This window comes from Hydractinia symbiolongicarpus, chromosome 5 (genome assembly GCF_029227915.1).
Source record: "Hydractinia symbiolongicarpus strain clone_291-10 chromosome 5, HSymV2.1, whole genome shotgun sequence".
NCBI lineage: Eukaryota > Metazoa > Cnidaria > Hydrozoa > Anthoathecata > Hydractiniidae > Hydractinia > Hydractinia symbiolongicarpus.
The window spans coordinates 9,888,356-9,906,703 of record NC_079879.1 but is presented as its reverse complement, the minus strand read 5'-3'; the positions used below and the strand labels follow the sequence as shown (position 1 = coordinate 9,906,703).

At 34.6% G+C, this 18,348-nt stretch overlaps 1 protein-coding gene across 3 annotated transcripts; it reads right to left on the bottom strand.

Annotated features, from left to right (window-relative positions):
- Window positions 1-85: 85 nt before the first annotated feature.
- LOC130644672 (glycine amidinotransferase, mitochondrial-like) lies at window positions 86-16,658 on the bottom strand. 3 transcript variants are annotated; one of them, XM_057450371.1, is made up of 6 exons: window positions 16,060-16,658; window positions 3,464-3,760; window positions 3,151-3,372; window positions 2,935-3,072; window positions 1,851-2,180; window positions 86-1,452 (listed from the first exon to the last, which is right to left on the bottom strand). In XM_057450371.1, exons 1-6 carry the CDS (start codon window positions 16,114-16,116, stop codon window positions 1,327-1,329), a joined length of 1,170 nt encoding a protein of 389 aa, XP_057306354.1. In that variant the 5' UTR covers window positions 16,117-16,658; the 3' UTR covers window positions 86-1,326. The 3 variants fall into 3 exon arrangements, with proteins under 3 accessions (XP_057306354.1, XP_057306355.1, XP_057306356.1); XM_057450372.1 differs by lacking the exon at window positions 16,060-16,658 and adding an exon at window positions 13,627-14,724 and having other exon boundaries at window positions 88-1,452; XM_057450373.1 differs by lacking the exon at window positions 16,060-16,658 and adding an exon at window positions 10,369-12,050 and having other exon boundaries at window positions 88-1,452.
- Between the last annotated feature and the right edge of the window lie 1,690 nt (window positions 16,659-18,348).

Here is an 18,348-nt window from a genome sequence, read left to right as displayed (position 1 = left end):
AAACTAGAAAGGAGTGTATATGTCCCCCCTTCCCTACAAGTTATACTACTGTTTCCCTAATGTGTTAAGAAACTATAAAAAACGAAAGAAGTGGATCATTGCTTTACGAGATGTCAATCAAGATAGCTATATCAGAGTGGAACTTTGTGCCAGTGACCGAGCTCTGGTGTGAAATCTGCATCACCAGGGATTTCTAACACTTATTTGTTTTGTTTTTCCAATACTACCTGAATAAACACGAGTGGTATATTTGACAAGTAGCTTGAGCCTTACACAGAGATCAAAACATTGATGGCGATAAAAGCAAAAAGGAAGCACAGCAAGATGAGGCACTTACTGAGTACGATTAATCAGAACGAGGTCCTATACGTGGACATACCGCACCTAGAAAGTCTCAGTTTATTGTTCGATCTAGAATTAACCGGTACGAACAAGAAAATAACCATAGCATTCATCACCCCTACGCCAATACGACTCTAGAATAATTCGAGACTTGTATATACTTTCTCAATATTATCTTGTGTATAACTTGTGAAAAGTCATACAACATTCTACGAGCTTCTGTCAATATTCAGACAAAAAATCTTGCTTATTCAAAGATATTTACACATAATTCGACAGATATGTTTAAAGAGCAGAGTTAGACAAAAAAAACCCGAAAGTGTTGGTTAAACAGACCATAATCATAAAAACATAGAGAGAATGTACCCTAGGTATTGTTTTTTCTCCCGACGGAATATGTGTTGGTGTATTTCTCTTGTATGTCTTCAGCATCGTAGTAGTTTTTCAGGGATTCAGCTTCTCTTTCGTCGTGCATTGTTGTCCTGGAGCAAATTTGTTTCTTTGCCCTATTGTAGTAAAGAGTAACAGTATCTCACACGCTCTGCTCTTGATAAGCAACAGCGTCAAGTTTAGCTGTTAAAGGCGCTGATACAGCGTTGTAGATTCTCGTCATTGCGTTTGTAAACCAACTCATCTCTCTCACAGCCAGCCAGAAGACAGGTATTATTATAAAGAAGTACTAGCATTATGCCACGGAAAACTCCACACATTTGCTCGTTGTAAGCATGCATATGCATCCGTGCATCTAATTTTTGCGCATAGACATTCTCTGACCATCGCTTATGCGTGCATCTTAGCGCGTACAAAGAAAAGAGAGGTATTAATATAAAAGATGATATCACTGGCGTATTACCACCTTCACTGGATTTAATGAATAAAAATTACGATAATTAAGTCATGAATGAATATATACTTATTTAAAATTAAATTTGCATGGATGGAGTTCCTTCAAAATCCTAAAAAGTTATTACTATTTTGACATATTCAAAAGTAACTTTTAAGTTCTCCTTTTCTTCTTACGTCACACGTCCAGCAGTGAAATCCACCACCCAGTGCATTGGCATGTTTTATCGATACTTTGACGCATTTGATGCCGAGGGATTCGAACATCTAAATACGAATAGTTATTGCTATATTGTTTAGATTATTTTATTCTGCTCGATTTTTTTATTCTGTTGAGAATTCACATATGTTCTTTTTTCTAATACAAGATTTTATAACATCACTTTTTATATTCTGAATTATCTCCTCATTGGAGACAAGATTTTGTAGGAAATTCATATATAATATCACGTAAATGTAAATTCATATATAATATCACGTATAATATCAAGTAAATTATTTGACTTCATACGTACGATTAACGCGTTTGTCTTGGCAATAAGGAGGATAAAGAAAAATAAAACAACACAACCACAACGCTTAATGTTCAGTCATCAATTAAATATTAGTTTACACAAGCTCACCCATGAGATCTGCTTAAAAAAATCAAGAAATAGATGACATACCTTTTGCGTAGGAATTTCATCACTATCCACAACAACTCGTTTCTCATCTAACATTAAAACATTCATACTTAGCCAGTTGGAGCTCATCCATAATGGATACGCGTCAGACATAACTGGTCTAGGTGCAGCTACAACTTTCCAGCCTGCCTTATGAAAATAATCTATCTGATTGCATGGTCGGTCAGGGTTGACGAGGATTAAACCTTCTCCAATCGTAAGAAATGTTCCGTCGATATGCATAGCGTTTACATCGTCAAATGACAGAACATGAACGTTATATTTATCACCAAGATGGGGTCTCATCCATTCAATCCCCATCATGTTTGTTACCTGAATCGGAAGTATTTCTCATGTGACTGAATATAGTGTTTACACAAGTGACGTTGTGGTAAGGCGTTCGCGTTTAACGCTAAAGGTCGACCGAGTCATGCCAGACGTTATAAATGTATAAATCGATCTTTTCTGCTTAACGTTCAGCATAAAAATAGGATTGATATCTTAGGTGGTTGTTTTACTTGCACGCCTTTCGTAGCTATGGAAACTGAAGAGGCTATCCTGGGTAACTAATATTATTATCATTGCTATTATTATTGAAATCTTTTACCCAGGATAGGCTGTCCAGTTCCTCCGAGTGAATTTAAAGCTCCCATTTGAGTACGAAAGATATGCAAGCACAGCAATCGCCCAACTAGACAACCGCCTGAGATATCAATTCTATCCTCATACTGAGCGCTAAGCAGAAAGGATAGATTCACACTTTTAAAGTCTCTGGCATAACCAGGCCGGGTTGCAAACCCAAGACCTTCCGCACTGAAAGCGAACGTTCTACCATAAGGCTACCAGTCAGGAAACTAATAGCTATAAAAATTTTGAGATAAAAAAGCAAGTTTCGCAACTAAAAAGTTTAAGAAATTTAGTTTGAAATAAAGCTTAACACATGTGATTGGTAGGCCAGATCTGAAAATTAAAAAATTTGTATATTTTTTGAGAGAATTTAGAGAATTTTATTCTCAATTGCACTGGGAATTTTAAAGTAAAAACCCAATTCAATGAAGGTGACTTGAAGCAAGTAATTTTTTAATACCTGGCTTCTTTGAACGAATATATCTTTTCCAGCTTTCATAAAATCAGCTGCATCAAAGCATGGCTCATATTCTGTTGTTACAAATCTTCCTTTCTTTGCTAATGCAAGTCTTTCTTTAAAATTGTCAATTGGATAATCCTTAATGCAAGATCATGTATCAAAATAATGTAGAAAATAAACTGTTATGACAAAATAAGGCATCATTATAACATATACATTGTCATATAGCTCATCTGACATGGTAGGTTTTGGTGCTGTTGTCCATTTAGCGCCTTTCGAAAAATACTCCTTCATCAATGTACGGTATGCACGATATTCAAAGAACCGACTTCTCCATGCCATAGGGGCTTCAATAATTTCGTTTCCAATGGTGATTATTATATCACGTGGCATAGCTGCATGCATCCCTGACGAACTGAAATCTGGTGTAGTGTATTCCTAAATATACGTAAAAAATTCGCAACCTTGACAGTAGTGATAACAAAAAATGCAAATCACCTTTATTAAGGAAGGCCACTAAAAGGCATACTTGTTGGTGATCGACCACGTCAGGACGTCTCACAATAATACCCTCCTGACGCAAAGTTTCACAAAATGTGTCCACTTCCTCGACAGCCTTTTTGAGATGCTCCTCAGGAAAGGATTGACCACCATACCTTTCGAAGAAATCCCATTGTTTCTTACTAATGCAAGAGTTTAATGCCATTGTTGATGGCGGTACACACGAATTTTCTGCTCTTCCAACAATAATTTCTTCCAGAGGATCCCATTCATTATGGGAATTCACCACTGGAGTCGTGTAATGCCGAAACGAATTCACTGCAACCTAAATAAATCAATTTTTTTTTAAATCAGATTTTATTTACTTAAGGTACAGGGAGAATTTTTAAAGTATATAAGCCAACCTCGTTTCCAGCGCCTGTTGTCTCTTTTTTACATTAGAACGGGAGACTAACATAGCCCTCAATTGCACAATTTTTTGGGTGTTATACTTAATGAATTAAAGTTTATAGCTATATAACCCTGCAATCATTTCATTTAGGCTATCGCTAACCTGAAATTCAAGCAGTTTAGTTATGGGTATTTAACTGAATTAACTGTCAAACTGTCACCAGAAATTGAAGATAATACACTTAATTATAGCGCAGTGTTGTTCCTTTGCGCGCATTATACAACGTTACGCAATGCAATCCCGAAAAGATGCGTGCGCAAGAATGGATGTAACAAAAACATTAATGTAAAAAAAAAGACATGGCTAATACAGCGAAAAAAAGGAAGAGAGCAACTAACTGTTGTGTTTAAAGACGCCTGAACAGCCTATACGCCTTGAAAAAATGAAGGAGACTGAATGTTCGATGCACGAGGGTTTATTTCTGTATCAAAAAAGGGAAAGGTTACCGGCATAAAAATGTTGGTAGCTGTAACTCTGACCCCGCTTAAAAAAATAGTAAACTACTGAAGTAATAGAAACAATATTACTGTACTTTAGTAAGTGATTGTAGCTAGATTGCGATAGCTAGCTAAAACAAGGTTATTAACATGTTATGTTAAACAAGGTTATTTAAATGTTTTTTAAAATTTTAGAATTTTGATGTTTTGACCTTAACATCATTTTCAGCATCAGTAAACTGGTTAATGCATAAATTTTCAAGTTAATCCGACATTGGAAAGTGATCTTTTGGTGGCATTATTGTTACGGTCAAAGCCTTCTTAATTTTCGATCTGTACTAATAAGCTTCATCTTCGAGTAAAGGTTAATTAGTACAAAATTAAAAAAACTGTTGTAGCAGGTTGTTCGTTTGATGTATGAATATGAAAAGTTCACGATTTATCAATTTTTATGTGAGGATTTCGAAAAATACATTCATTTTCTTTAAAAAATTTGAGAAAGAGCTGCGGCACATCAATAAAAAAAAAATTCGAGAAAGGGGTATTGGCTAAATAATTCTCTACTTGTCATTTTCGTACATAACGCATAGACAAAGTTGAACTCGATTCTACTTCGCTCAGAGCAGAATAGACAAGAACATTTAATCTTCATGTGATTCACACATTTTAAGTATGCAGAAATGCTCAGAAATTTTGCTGCTCCCTTCCATCTTCGGAAGAAAACCTTTAGCTTATATCCCTTTCAGTACATATACTTCTACTTATATTCAGATTAGGGAGGTTTTTTAAACAAGAGTAGAACTTGCTAACTTTTGCAAACAATTAGTTCTAAAAATTCAAAAGTATTTTGAAAATTAGTTCTTGCAAAAATAATTCTCCCAAATATGCCTTAATAGTTCTGTTGTTTACATGACAGAATGTCATATATCCAGAATACATAATTTCTGGATATATACATATATCCAGAAATTAGTCTGCCATTGCCTTCACTTCCTTGTTTTTTTTATAGTATTTAAAACGCTACAAAAATAAAAATTTCTTCCACAAACTAGAAAAACATCCTTGTAAAAAGAAATAAGAAAATCCAAGAACTTGACGTGCGAAAACAATCGAAGAAATGAAAACTCTGAGACTGTTTTGTTTGACTGCTTTGCTTTCACAAAATCTTTTCCAGTACACTTTACTGCGCGTAATTCCAAACCAGCAAGTTCCTGTTATCTTTCAAGATGTTTTAACACAAAAAATAACACTGAAAAAATTTAATAATAAATTCAAGTGATAAACTTATGATCAAACTTTACACAGTTTTTTTCCTGTTTAGCATTCCCTTCGTTCATTCTAAATGACTTTTTTACATTCCCGCGAAATTACTTGACACAATTTAGAAATTTATCAGACAAAAATACCTTATCGACACTGTCATGGCGGCAGGTGGTACTGGGAAGTACTTTTAGCTATTAGCTAGCTGTAAACTATCTATATTATAATGCCCATAGACGTCTTTCCGTCCGTCTGTCTGTCACGCAAAATGGTAGCTTAGCTGCGCAAGTAGCGAGAAGCACGCAATGCGGTATAAAAAGGATAGGCGAACCCGTGGATTTTCCACGGGCTACCGACTAGTATTAAAAAATAGGCTTGCCATTTCCTAATTGGTTTCGCTTCCTGGTTATCGGCAATCCTCTTTCATAGGTTTTCTTGTATATTTTTTTGCCATCAGGACGGCAATTGTGCTGCAGCCCTTTTGTTTGAGATCACAAAAAATAATGTTTGACAGAATGTTGAAAATGTTTGACACAATATATCATACTTACTCATCTAAGGTTTTGGTTAGCAAGCATGTTGTGATGCTTTACATGTCTTTTGGTTAACATAAAAATCCATTTTTTATTGAATGCACTTGTATCCGGCCTATTTATTAAAATATAAGTGCAATAACTTTGGTAAATGAGACTTGTTACGGAGCACTTTTAGACCAATGTGATAAAATATATAAGTCTGTATGAAGCATACAAAAATCATATAGGCATTTTGAGGAACTGGTACGACCTTTAAAAATTTGAGCAAATAATGAAAAAGGTAAGGAAATTTTTGGTAAGATTATTCTTGCTCCGCCTGGCATATCGTTAAATTCAAGATCCACTAAAGATGGTGCTAATATTCTACATATTTTACCACCAGTCAGAAATGTTGCTCATGTCTACTGAGCCATTACACCTTGAGTAAAAACGTTTAATTCAACTGCTTTTAAGTTGACCATTTGTAAAACCGGTGTCTTTTAACGAAATAAAGTTGTGTTGTGAGTTTCAAGTTCTAAGAATAATCCCAATGAATTCCCCTATTAAAAGGATTTCATAAGAGTTTTTAGGCGGCAGCTTCAATAAACGCGCAAAGACTCTCAGAGGTTTGGGACCTAAAAAATTCACGTGCAGGTAAATAATAATAAAAAGTCAGTAAGAATCATTTCCATGCATCATATTCCTCACATCAGGAACTGAAATAACCCGTTAAAATAATTACAATACTTTGTTGCATTGATAATGTTCAGCCCACACCCTCGACCCCAGGTTTTTTTTGTCTTTTTGATATGAGAGAAGACGACGAAAAATAGCCTGGTATCGTTAAGTGATTTTTAGCCAAAAAAAATGACCAGATTATACGTTATGTTATGGAGGAACTTTTAGCGGGCAGAATTTTATGTTCAGAAAAAAAGTACTAACATATTGTGGTGTCTCACGACTAAAGTATACAAGAAAAATTATCTTGGTAACTGCAATAAGTGTCTTTAATTTAAAATTTCGTAGTACAAAAAAATCCTCTGCTTTTAAAATGAATGAATCGAAATACCTTTTAATATTGATCTACATTTAATTCCTATTTTATCCGCAGTTCAGGTGAACTTCCTGCACAACAATATTTCTGCTAAAATTGTCTTAAAAACTTGTGTGAAAAAGTGATAGTGCATCTTCTTAAAGAAGAAATAACGATTGATAAACAAGATGTGCTTAAAATGTTCATAATAGTGTAAGAATGAAATATTACTAATATAATGTATTACGTGTATTCAAATTCATTAAAAAATGTTTTATGTGTTATGTGTGCAAAACAAAAACAGTGTCAAATTCTCATATGAGGATTATTTTGTACTAGAATTTAGCTTGTCTTCTTCATCGCTCGAACCTCGTGATAAATTTAAATTACTCTGGGATGACCAAGAAATGACTGAATCTTCATCCATCGTCTTAAAAATCCTGTGAGGTCTACACGCCGTGTGACATCACAAATCAACTAAATATGTGCATACCAAGTTGGCTTTTGTTCGATAATGGCGACAGCCGTTAATGTTATTATCGATTTGTGGCGACAAAATTTAGACACAAAAAATGTTAATTTTTATACTTGGCATGTTTTTGTCGTGATACATAAGAGTGTTTTTATTATATACTAGTCGATAAAGCCCGTGGAAAAATCCACTGAAGCAGGATAAAAATTTTGATGTTAATGACATATAAGGGTTTAGAGATTTTGCTGACGTCAGCAATGGCCCCGTCAAAACCGAAAATTTTTTTTTAGAAATTTGTATACCTGTTGCCTCTATCGCATAGACCTTGAAACGATGATCAAGAAAATGTATAGGATCATATATCTTTGACAAACGGTTGCAGAGATATTAGGGTTTAAAGATTTTTTGATGACGTCATCAACCCGTCCATTCCAAAACGGATTCGGGGACCCAGGTTTGGGAAACTTACCCAAATTGGTCCAAGGTGGTCCCTAGTTACCCACGCAGTGAAAAATCATTGACGTCACCAACTCGTTTCCAAGTTATTTAGCCTCAAAGTTTTAGGTGCACTGTAATGGCTTCATTAATTTAATATAGGATATTGACGTTAAAGTGGTGTTATTGACGTCGCGCCGTAATGTCTCAATATTTACCATATTAGACAGGCATTTTACGGCAATATCAAAGGAAAATGAAGACATCCACTTTGCCTGTCACAGAGACACGGAACTGGCGTATTATTATATAGACTAGTAGATTAGACCCGTGGAAAAATCCACTTAAGCAGAAAAACAATTGAAAAGTTCTGTCATTTGAATTTTGATGACATCAGCAAATATTTCAGTATATTGAATATGCCTTTTACTAAAAAAAATAATCTGAAAATGCATAAAAAGAAAGTATATAAGTCATAATTTAACAAAAAAGATCTTAAAATCTAACACAAAATATGAAATGTCAAATCGCATGAAATCCTCCCAACAAAACGTCAGACAAAATATGAAAAACAACGACGTGCAAGGTGTAAAACTTAGTTAGTAGAAAGTTACAACATTGAAAGTCACAACCCAGACAGTTACGACAACAATAATAATAATGTCAGAAATAACACATCTCAAATATGTATACATCTTATTATGTGATTATGTTGAAAACCTTCAATATTTTAATCTGAAATGTCGAAAAGAAAGGCTTGCAACAGTAAGCACAGATCTATGAAATAAGTTCTTTATGCATTTTAAACATTGTCTTTTCCCTAAATGCTTATACAACAATACAACCTAAACAACATAAAAAAGCCAAACTTAAACAAACCCAAAACACCAAAAAACAAAAAGTTAAACTTTGAAAAATCATTTATTCGGTTGCATACCATCCTCTCCCGCAAAAATATGCACAAAATGTAAAAATTAACAGGTTAGCAAAACAATTTTTTTGTCTCATGATCCCTACTGACTTTACCAAACATTTTAAACTGGAATGTCGAAAAAGCAATGAGCAAGGAGTCAATTTCAAATCAACAAAAATCATTATTTTGAAAACATTGTATATATATATATGGTCCTTCCTCACAAAAGTTTACAATAAATGTAGAACACAAAGGTTTATGAGGAGCAAATCAAAATATGAACAAAAATCAGTTCAATTGGCATGTTTTATATTGTTTTCACCCATAAAATCTTCCACAAAATTGATATGAAACCCATCAAATTCAACTCAGAAAAAGCAGTCATTTAAGTGCATACAAAAATACAACTTGGAAAGTGTAAAATATCAAATTATTATTTTTAGTATATATACTTGCATATGGTCCTCCCTCACAAAAGTTAAACAGTTTCAGTCTGAACATTCAGTAATTTTTTATCGTCACCAAATATTTATTCCCGTAATTACATTACTTACAGTTAGTTTAAAGCTTAAAAAAAGTTTATAAAACAAAATATAAAAAAAATCCAACTTCAGCTCACAGTCTAATTGTACAAAAATTTGTTCTTTCAGTATTTTGCATGTGGTCTTTCTCCACAAAAGTTTACACAACATTTAAAAAACAGCAGTTTGCAACACAAACAATATAATCGGCAACCATACTATTCTCTGCTGAGAAATTTTAACCACAAATGTAAAAAACCCAGGTAAATTTCCCAAAAAATGTCAACAAACTTTGTAAAAATATCAACCACTACCCTTGTAAAAATATATAACCTTGTAACTTACATGCGAGCTTACAGAAGTTTAACAGGATGTCAACAACAAAACAATAAAACTTACTCCAATTAACGCACACACTTTAGTTTTACAAAATCATTCCTCTTAAAGTAAAATATTTCCTCACACTACCCTAAAAGTTCAATATATAAGTCTTTAAAAGATTTTGTGGCTTGTTACATCATAATTCGTGCTCAAATAAGATCCCTAAGTTTGACTACTAAGGTGGATATAAATAGCTAAAAGAGGAATAACAACATTAATCATCAGTTGGCTAGCTAGGTTTAGATATGGAGCTTGAAGGTAACATTAGATAAGACAGATACCCAGTTAAATATAGTTAAACTGGGAAGACGCCAGCTAGCTATTTATGCTTAGTAAAACACATATAAAGAGAAACAATAGCAACATAAAAATTGTGACATTTGCAGAAAGTTCAACAAACCAAAAGTTTCGCTAGCACATTTGTTTGAAAGTGTAAAAAAAACGCGGTAAAATATAAAGAATTTGAAGCTCTTAAGTGACTTTTTCCTGGCAAAAAATATCTAAAAAGTTCTTACTATTTGTGAATCCAAATCTACTTTAAACCCAAGCTTTTATTTTCTACTTCTAACTTTTCTTTACTACTTCTAGCTCCACTCTTCACTTTCGAATTAACTTCTTGTGGCTTCTAACTTTACTTGTGTACTTCTATGTTCACATAAAATATATATAAAAAAGAACAGAGTGTAAAACCAATTGGCAAATTTTTAGGCTAATTAGTCAAATTAGAAATGCAAAAACAAAGTTTGAGTCATAATTCATGTTAAAACAACAACAATCAATTTAACAGTTCATTTTACGTCAATTTTTGCACTAAATTTCCAACACAAAATACATATTCTAAATAATTCCTATGATTTTCCTCAAAAGTTTAATAAAAATATAAAAGATGAGAGGTGAACGACAAAATCAAAGTTTGCAGAATTTAATTATTTTGGTATATATATGTCTATTGATATATGCCCTTTATAACAATATTTCAATCCAAAATGTGAAAAAGAAAAACAGTTTGCAACAAAATCAGTTATTCTGATGATATTGCATACACATTTTCTCCACAAAAGTGTAAAAAAAGAATGGTTCTAGGAAATACTTCTGATTCAACAAAAATCAGTATTTGTATCTTGTACTCATTAAATATTACTCAAAATTTCAAAAAACTTTATATAAATAGAGAGGGATCAGTCATTTGGGTATGTTGTCCTGCCTGGTAAGAATTTATACAAAATATAAAAAAAACACAAGTTTTTTCGGTGTTGCACTCCCTCAAGAAAGTTAAAACTTTTCTTAATAAGACAAAATGTCATAAACAAAAACATTTTAGTCAGAACATCTAGAACAACAAAAATCACTACACTTAAGGTAAAGAAACTACTACATGTTAAATAAAAATCGTTTCGTCAAATTCCATGTAACCGATGTATATAAGTTTAGTTACACAAAATGTGAAAAATACATTATTTGCATACACAAAATGTGAAAAATACATTATTTGCTTAAAAACAGTCCTTAAACTCTTCTTAAATATTATGTAATACTTTTTTAAAAGTTGTTGTGGCTTGGTAATTTAAGCTTAAAATGTCAAATGAAATAAGTTACAGTCACATTCTTAGCAAAGACCACTAAGATAACACTACGGTAGCTAGCTTAGCTACATGTAAAAGCAACATAAAACTGAAGCAAACATAAGCTAGCTACAGCAGATAATAGCTGGTCAGTTGAATATAAACTGGAGACTAAGCTAGGTATAAAGAACATGGCTACATATTTATAAAGTCCGAGCTAGCTAGCTATTAGGTTGTTGTTGGTGTGGTTGGTTTTATGATGCTAGCTAACAAACATGTCTCGCATCAATAATATCATCAAAACTGAAAAAAACATAAACAAACCTTACAGAAACCTTTCTATACTTCATTTATATACCATGCCCCTTTTTAAATGCTTTTGTAAAGATTTATTTTGAAGGAAAGAGTAGAAATTGCTTAAAAAGAACAGCCATCTTTTTTGCAAACACAATTTCCGTTACTTTGTGCTAGAACTTCATTTAACAAACCACATAAAACTCGCAGCTTTTCACGACAAAGAAGACATATTTTTTTCGGCAACATCAAAAATTTTTTTCGGCAACATCACAGGAAAATGAAGACATCCACTTTGCCTGTCACAGACACACAGACACACTTAGCGTATTATTATATAGACTAGTCGTTGCCCGTGGAAAAATCCACGGGTTCGCCCGTCCTTTATATTTACCCGTCGCAACAAAGCGGATAAAAATATATCGCATCTGATCATCGTGTTTCCGTAACATGATTTTCTAACTCAGCGGGGGGTCCGCGCAGAGACAGACAGATGACGGCTATTATTATAGAGATAGGCGGGAAACCCGGCGTCGAAACGCCGGGTTAAGCCACAAGTAAAGGTGTGATCCGGCATTGAACACTCTGTGGAGCGCTTAATAAGAGCCGTAAACTGTCCCACACGATCAGGTGGAGCGCTTTAGTACAGGTATACAGTATGTCATTAATCATTTGAAGCGCATACACCATTATAGTGTGCGACTGTAACATATTTTTCAAAAAATAACTTTCCCGCAACGATAACTGATATAAAAACAGAGTTTACAAAGTGTTGTTACTCCATCATAGCAAAAACAATCGTCAATTTTATTTCATTTTGCGGAATAACTTTTTGCGCAAGTTAAAAAATTAATCGTGACACTGAGCTGAACGCTTAGTACAGTTAAACCGTGTTGCACAGGCGTAAATCAAGTTAAGCGCATACACCATTATAGTGTGCGACTGTAACATATTTTTTTTAAATTACTTTCCCGCAACAATAGCTGATATGAAAACAGAGTTTACAAACCATTGTTACCCTGTCATAGCAAAAACAATCGGTCAATATAATTTTATTTTGTGGAATAAGTCTTTTTAAAAGTTAAAAAATTAATCGTGACACTGGGCTGAGCACTTAGTACAGTTAAACCGTGTTGTACAGCGTATAGGAATAATACCCTTTTGAAAAAAACTTTCTCGCAGACACAGGGCTAAGCGGTTAGTCCAGGCGTGATTCCCAAGAAAGTTTAAAAATTAATTGTCACAGTGGTGGGCTGACTTTAGTATATACAGGTAAACGGTGTTGCACATGCCCATAGGCGTAACAGGCTTTTACAAAAAACAGTCTGTTTTTAACACTGGGCTAACCGCTTAGTACAGTTAAACACAGTTGAACAGGCGCATAAGGCATATTACCCTTTTCCAAAATTGTTCATTGCAACTTCGGTTTAAATAAAAACACAGGGAACAGCCTGTCGTTACTCGTCCAGCCAAAACAATCGCTCAGCCATTTCATTTGCAGAAAAAGTTTGCAGAAAAATAATAAAATATGTAGCTATACCTAGCTAGCTAACTGCATTTAGCATAAAAATTATATATTGCTTAAGAATATTGTTGTAGCCAAACTGCATTTTTATACTTTCACTTTTTAAGGAGCTAGCTAAATAGCCACAGCCTCAGCATAAAAATAAATTTTGGCTAGGATAAAAAGCTCTTATACCATACAGAATAGCAATAAGTGAGGCTCTAGCTAGCTAGTAGCTATAGCTAGCTAATCTTCGTTCCTAGCCAAACATCCTAAAACTGGTGCGTTTAAGATCTGTACGTGGCTAAAAAACGTGACAATATATTTATCCTAACATTGAAAACAAACAGAAAACAAATATTACAAATATATAAGGCTTTTAGAAGATAAAAAAGTCAAACAGGCCTACAAACCTCACACACTGACCACAAACACGACCATTATCAAAATGGCCTTCCTTCCGCGAAGATCTTGGATTCTTTCTGGTCGCGAAAATCTTGGGTTTTTTTTAAAGAATCAGGCGTTGTGAATGGTATTCCACGCGCGAGCGGTCAAAACAAAGTCGGTAAAAATATATCGCATTTGGTATCGGCGCGTAATTTACAAAATTTCGTGTTTCCGTTACGGGACGCGGCTTTCGCGGACAGACAGACAAAATACGGCTATTATTAAAGAGACTAGCCGGGAAACCCGGCGTCGAAACGCGGGGTAAGCCACAAGTCAAGGTGCCATTGAACACTATGTGGAGCGCTTAATAAGAGCCGTAAACTGTACTACACGGTCAGGTGGAGCGCTTTAGTACAGGTACGCAGCATGTCGTTAATCGAGTAAAGCGCACACAACACTATAGTGTTTCGGCTGTAGTGTATTTTTGAAAATATAACTCTACTGTAACTTTAGCCAAAATAAAAACACAATTTACAACCATTTGTAACCCCGTCATAGGAAAAACAATTGGTCAATTTTATTTTATTTTGCGAAATAAGTTTCAGTAAAGGTTAACAAATTAATTGTGACACTGGACTGAGCACTTAGTACAGGTAAATCGTGTGACACATGCGTTTAAGCTTAAGACCCTATTCAAAAAAACTATTGAAGCTTTGGTTTACAAAACACAGAATACACTCTGTTGAAACGCCGGGTTAAGCCACAAGTAGCTGTGTTACCCAGCGTTAAACACCAGATTGAGTGATTAATAAGAACCGTCAACTGTGCCACACATTCAGGTAAAGCGCTTTAGTACAGCCATAGAGTGTGTAGAAAATCAAGTGAAGTGCACACAACTTTATGGTGTTTCCGGTATAATATACTATTCAAAAAATAACTTTCAAACAACTTAGGTAAAATAAAAACCCAGATTACAACTCAATGTTACCCCGTCATAGCGAAAGCAGGCCAACCTTCTTTATTTTTCAGGGAATGTTCTCGGGAAAAGTTCAAAAAAATGTTGAGCTGAGCGCTTAGTATAGGTAAACAGTGTGTACTTTTTTTCTGTAAAAAACGTTATCACAACTTCGGTTAAACTTAAACACAGGAAACAGCCCGTTGTTACCACCGGACTAAGCGCTTAGTACAGCTAGACTGTGTCGCACATGAGTATAGGCATAACACCATTTTTAAAAAAACTTTATCGCGACTTCAGTTTAAAAAAAATCAGGAAACCACCTGTCGTTATCAAGTTCAGTTAATAAAAATATATACTCAGCAATTTTATTTTTCAGCATAAGCTTTCATGGTAGTAATAAAATTGGTAGCTGCCTATAACTGCATTTAGCTACTTTCACTTTTTAGCCAGAGGTAGAGCTAAAAATATTCACCTTAACATGTGAAAACAAACTAAATAATAGAATAAAAAGTGCTCAGAAGAAATAAGGAGGATTGAAAGGAAACCTACAAACTTCACACCATCACTTCCAAACCAAAATGGCCTTCGTAGGGGTAGCATGTTTCCTCCCGTCGGCATGTTGAGGCCGCGAAGCACTTGGATTGGTCATTAGTGGAAATGGAGCCTCGTGATTGGTTTATTACAATGAGCGGCAAAGCAAGGCTGGTAAAAAAACGGGGTCTGCCGGGGATTGGAAATAAAGCTGCAGGGCCGCGGGGATTTTCGGCGGGTCTCGCTACTTGCTCCGCCATGTTGCGCAGAGACAGACAGACGACGGCTATTATTATAGAGACTAGTGGATAAGGCCCGTGGAAAAATCCACTTAGGCAAAATAACAGAGAAAAACAACCGTCATTTAAATGGCCCGTCAGGAATGGCCCGTCAAGACCTTAAAATTTTTTTTTAGGAAATTTGTATATCTGTTGCCTTCATAGTATAGATCTTGAAACGCTGAGCAAGAAAATGTATAGGGTCATGTACTTTTGATAAATGGTTGCAGAGATATTAGGGTTTAAAGGTTTTTTGATGACGTCATCAACCCGTCCATTCCGAAACGGATCCAGCTACCCAGGTTTTGGAAAATAACCCAAATTGGTCCTAGGTGGTCCCTAGTTACCCACGCGGTGAAAAATCATTGACGTCACCACCTCGTTTCCAAGTTATTTGGCCTCAAAGTTTTAGGTGCACTGTAATGGCTTCATTAATTTAATATAGGATATTGACGTTAAAGTAGTGTTATTGACGTCGCGCCGTAACGTCAGAAAATTTGACATATTAGAGATGCATTTTTCGGCAACATCAAAGGAAAATGAAGACATCCACTTTGCCTGTTACAGACACACAAACAGACACACTCTCCGTATTATTATAAGAGATAAAAAAATAAAAATATATATTTTTCGTTAGTTGTGCTTTAATAAGCTAACTGGATTTCCAAGTCAAAAGAAAATTATATACTTACCCTTCCATTTTTTCGAAGAGCTAACGAATAGAACTTTGATAGCCTGCCACACATCATGTTGAAATGTTTCTTTACTTTTTAAAAGCTTTAAGTAAGTTTTCAGTGTTGACACGTTACGTGGTGAATGTATATATAATCGCTTTTAATCATCTATATAATAATACGCCAGTTCTGTCTGTGACTTTTGCAAAGTGGATTATATTTTTTACAATTTTCTTTAACAAATTCTATAAAACATCGCCTATAAAATTGTTCTGTAATGTACCAAACTTTAACGTTTAAATAGTATTGACGTCAAAGGAAAGTTAATTAAGATTAGTGAAGCCATTACAGTGCACTTAAAACTTTGAGGCCAAATAACTTGGAAACGAGGTCAATGATTTTTCACCGTGTGGTAACTAGGGACCACTTGGGACCAATTTGGGTAAGTTTTCCAAACCTGGGTCCCCGAATCCGTTTCGGGAATAGACGGGTTGAAGACGTCACGAAGAACCTCCAAACCCTAATATCTCTGCATCCGTTTGTCAAAAGTACATGATCCTATACATTTTCTTGATCAGCGTTTCAAGATCTATACGAGGAAGGCAGCAGGTATAAAAATTTCTAAAAAAAATTTTTTGGGGTTTGACTGGCCATTGCTGACGGCAGCAAAATTTTAAAACCCTTATATCATTAACCCTTATATCATTAACCGCCTATCAAAAAGACATCTTGGTCAGCGTTTTAACCTCTGCACAGTACAGTCAACGAATCAACTAAATTTCGCCAAAAATTTTTGTAATTGCACTACTGACGTCAGCAAAAAATCTAAAACAACCTATTTTTCCATTGTCCTTCTGCCTAAGTGGATTTTTCCACGGGCCTTATCGACTAGTTTTAAATAAAGAATAAGCCAGTTATTACGATCAGCTAGGTACCCAGGCCCATATTCTTACGATTTCTCCTATAATTTAATTTGACACACGCACCATTAAGAATTCCTTGTGTTCATTGTCCTTTGATCTAGAAAAGAAAAAACGTATGTTTCTTGTTGTGTCCAAGCTTTGCAAATTAAATATAGATCGCTTCGCCGATAATAAGAATTTTAAAATTAATTGATGTGATGAGAATGATACGTCAATTGACTATATTTGACTGCAATCCAGAATACGTAACGTCGTTAAACAGATACATCAATGGCTTTGAGATTGTAGTATAAATTCAAGGTTGATCTCAACAAAGAAGTTGAAGTAACAATTACTTCAGTTGGTATTGGTATACCATTACATAAACATGATGTAGCTAGGTGACGAGTCAGGAGTTTCCTCTCTCACCATCAGTAGTTCTTTCAGTGTTGTTTTTCAACACGTTTCATGTACAAATTACTTTGTTGCCAATAATTATGCAGACATAAGATACTTAATTTTCTCTAGATCAGCTTATCTAATATAAATCTTCAACAGGCTTAGTTTTAACTCTGCAGTTAGCAACAGATAATTACTGTTATTATCCGGTACAAATTAATTAAAACCGTCAGAAGGTCATTTCAAAAGCTTTTAAAAAAAATTTCAGTTCATCTCATCGTAGCCTTAACAGTCTAATGAAATTATTATAATTTATATAGTATATTCAGCGACACTAAAGGCGCATGGTGGTTTACGTAATACTATTACCCCCCCCCCCTCCCCTCTCTGAGAGATGACAGTATATTACCTCTATCCCACAACTTATTTTTTCTTGATCCAGCCATATAATTACAGAGCTCAATTTCTTAAAATTTTAAGTCGTCCAGGGACGGATCCAGACTTTTCAAGACTTAGTCAAGACTAAGTCTTGAATTTAGCAGCTGGGGGCTAAATTTTAAGCTTTGCGGGTACAAAAATCGCCGAAAATTGTCTTCCGATTTATTATTTATAACGACCGGGAAAAAGTTGGAAAAGCGAGAGTTTGAATTAATACACCTTTTTTTATATTTATTTTTCAGTAAATGAAAACTAGGCGTATATTTTAACCTTTAGATTTCGCTTCATTTTGTAGGTGGTGACTCTACTGCGGGCAGCATTTTTGCCTTTTTGGACACTTTTTCAAGTAAACGCTGTTGGAAAACGATTTAAGCTACAGACTTTGTTAAACACATGTTAGAAAGAGCAATAGCTATATTTTATAGTGGTGCAATGAGTAGTTGTTCATTCTCATTCCTAGATCTTCTTGAAACTTTCAAATTTTATCGCAAGGAAATGAGAATGGGTAGTTGTAAAAGTTATTCACAAAAAATATTTCGACAGTTGAAAAATCCGAAAAATTTGATTC

Excerpts from the sequence above, each read along its gene's own strand:
- LOC130644672 (XM_057450371.1), bottom strand. The coding sequence starts at position 16,116 with ATGATGTGTGGCAGGCTATCAAAGTTCTATTCGTTAGCTCTTCGAAAA. Across the intron at positions 3,761-16,059 it reads CTCTTCGAAAAAATGGAAGG|GTTGCAGTGAATTCGTTTCG; the intron begins GTAAGTATATAA and ends TGATTTATTTAG. Across the intron at positions 3,073-3,150 it reads CAGATGAGCTATATGACAAT|GATTATCCAATTGACAATTT; the intron begins GTATATGTTATA and ends TCTTGCATTAAG.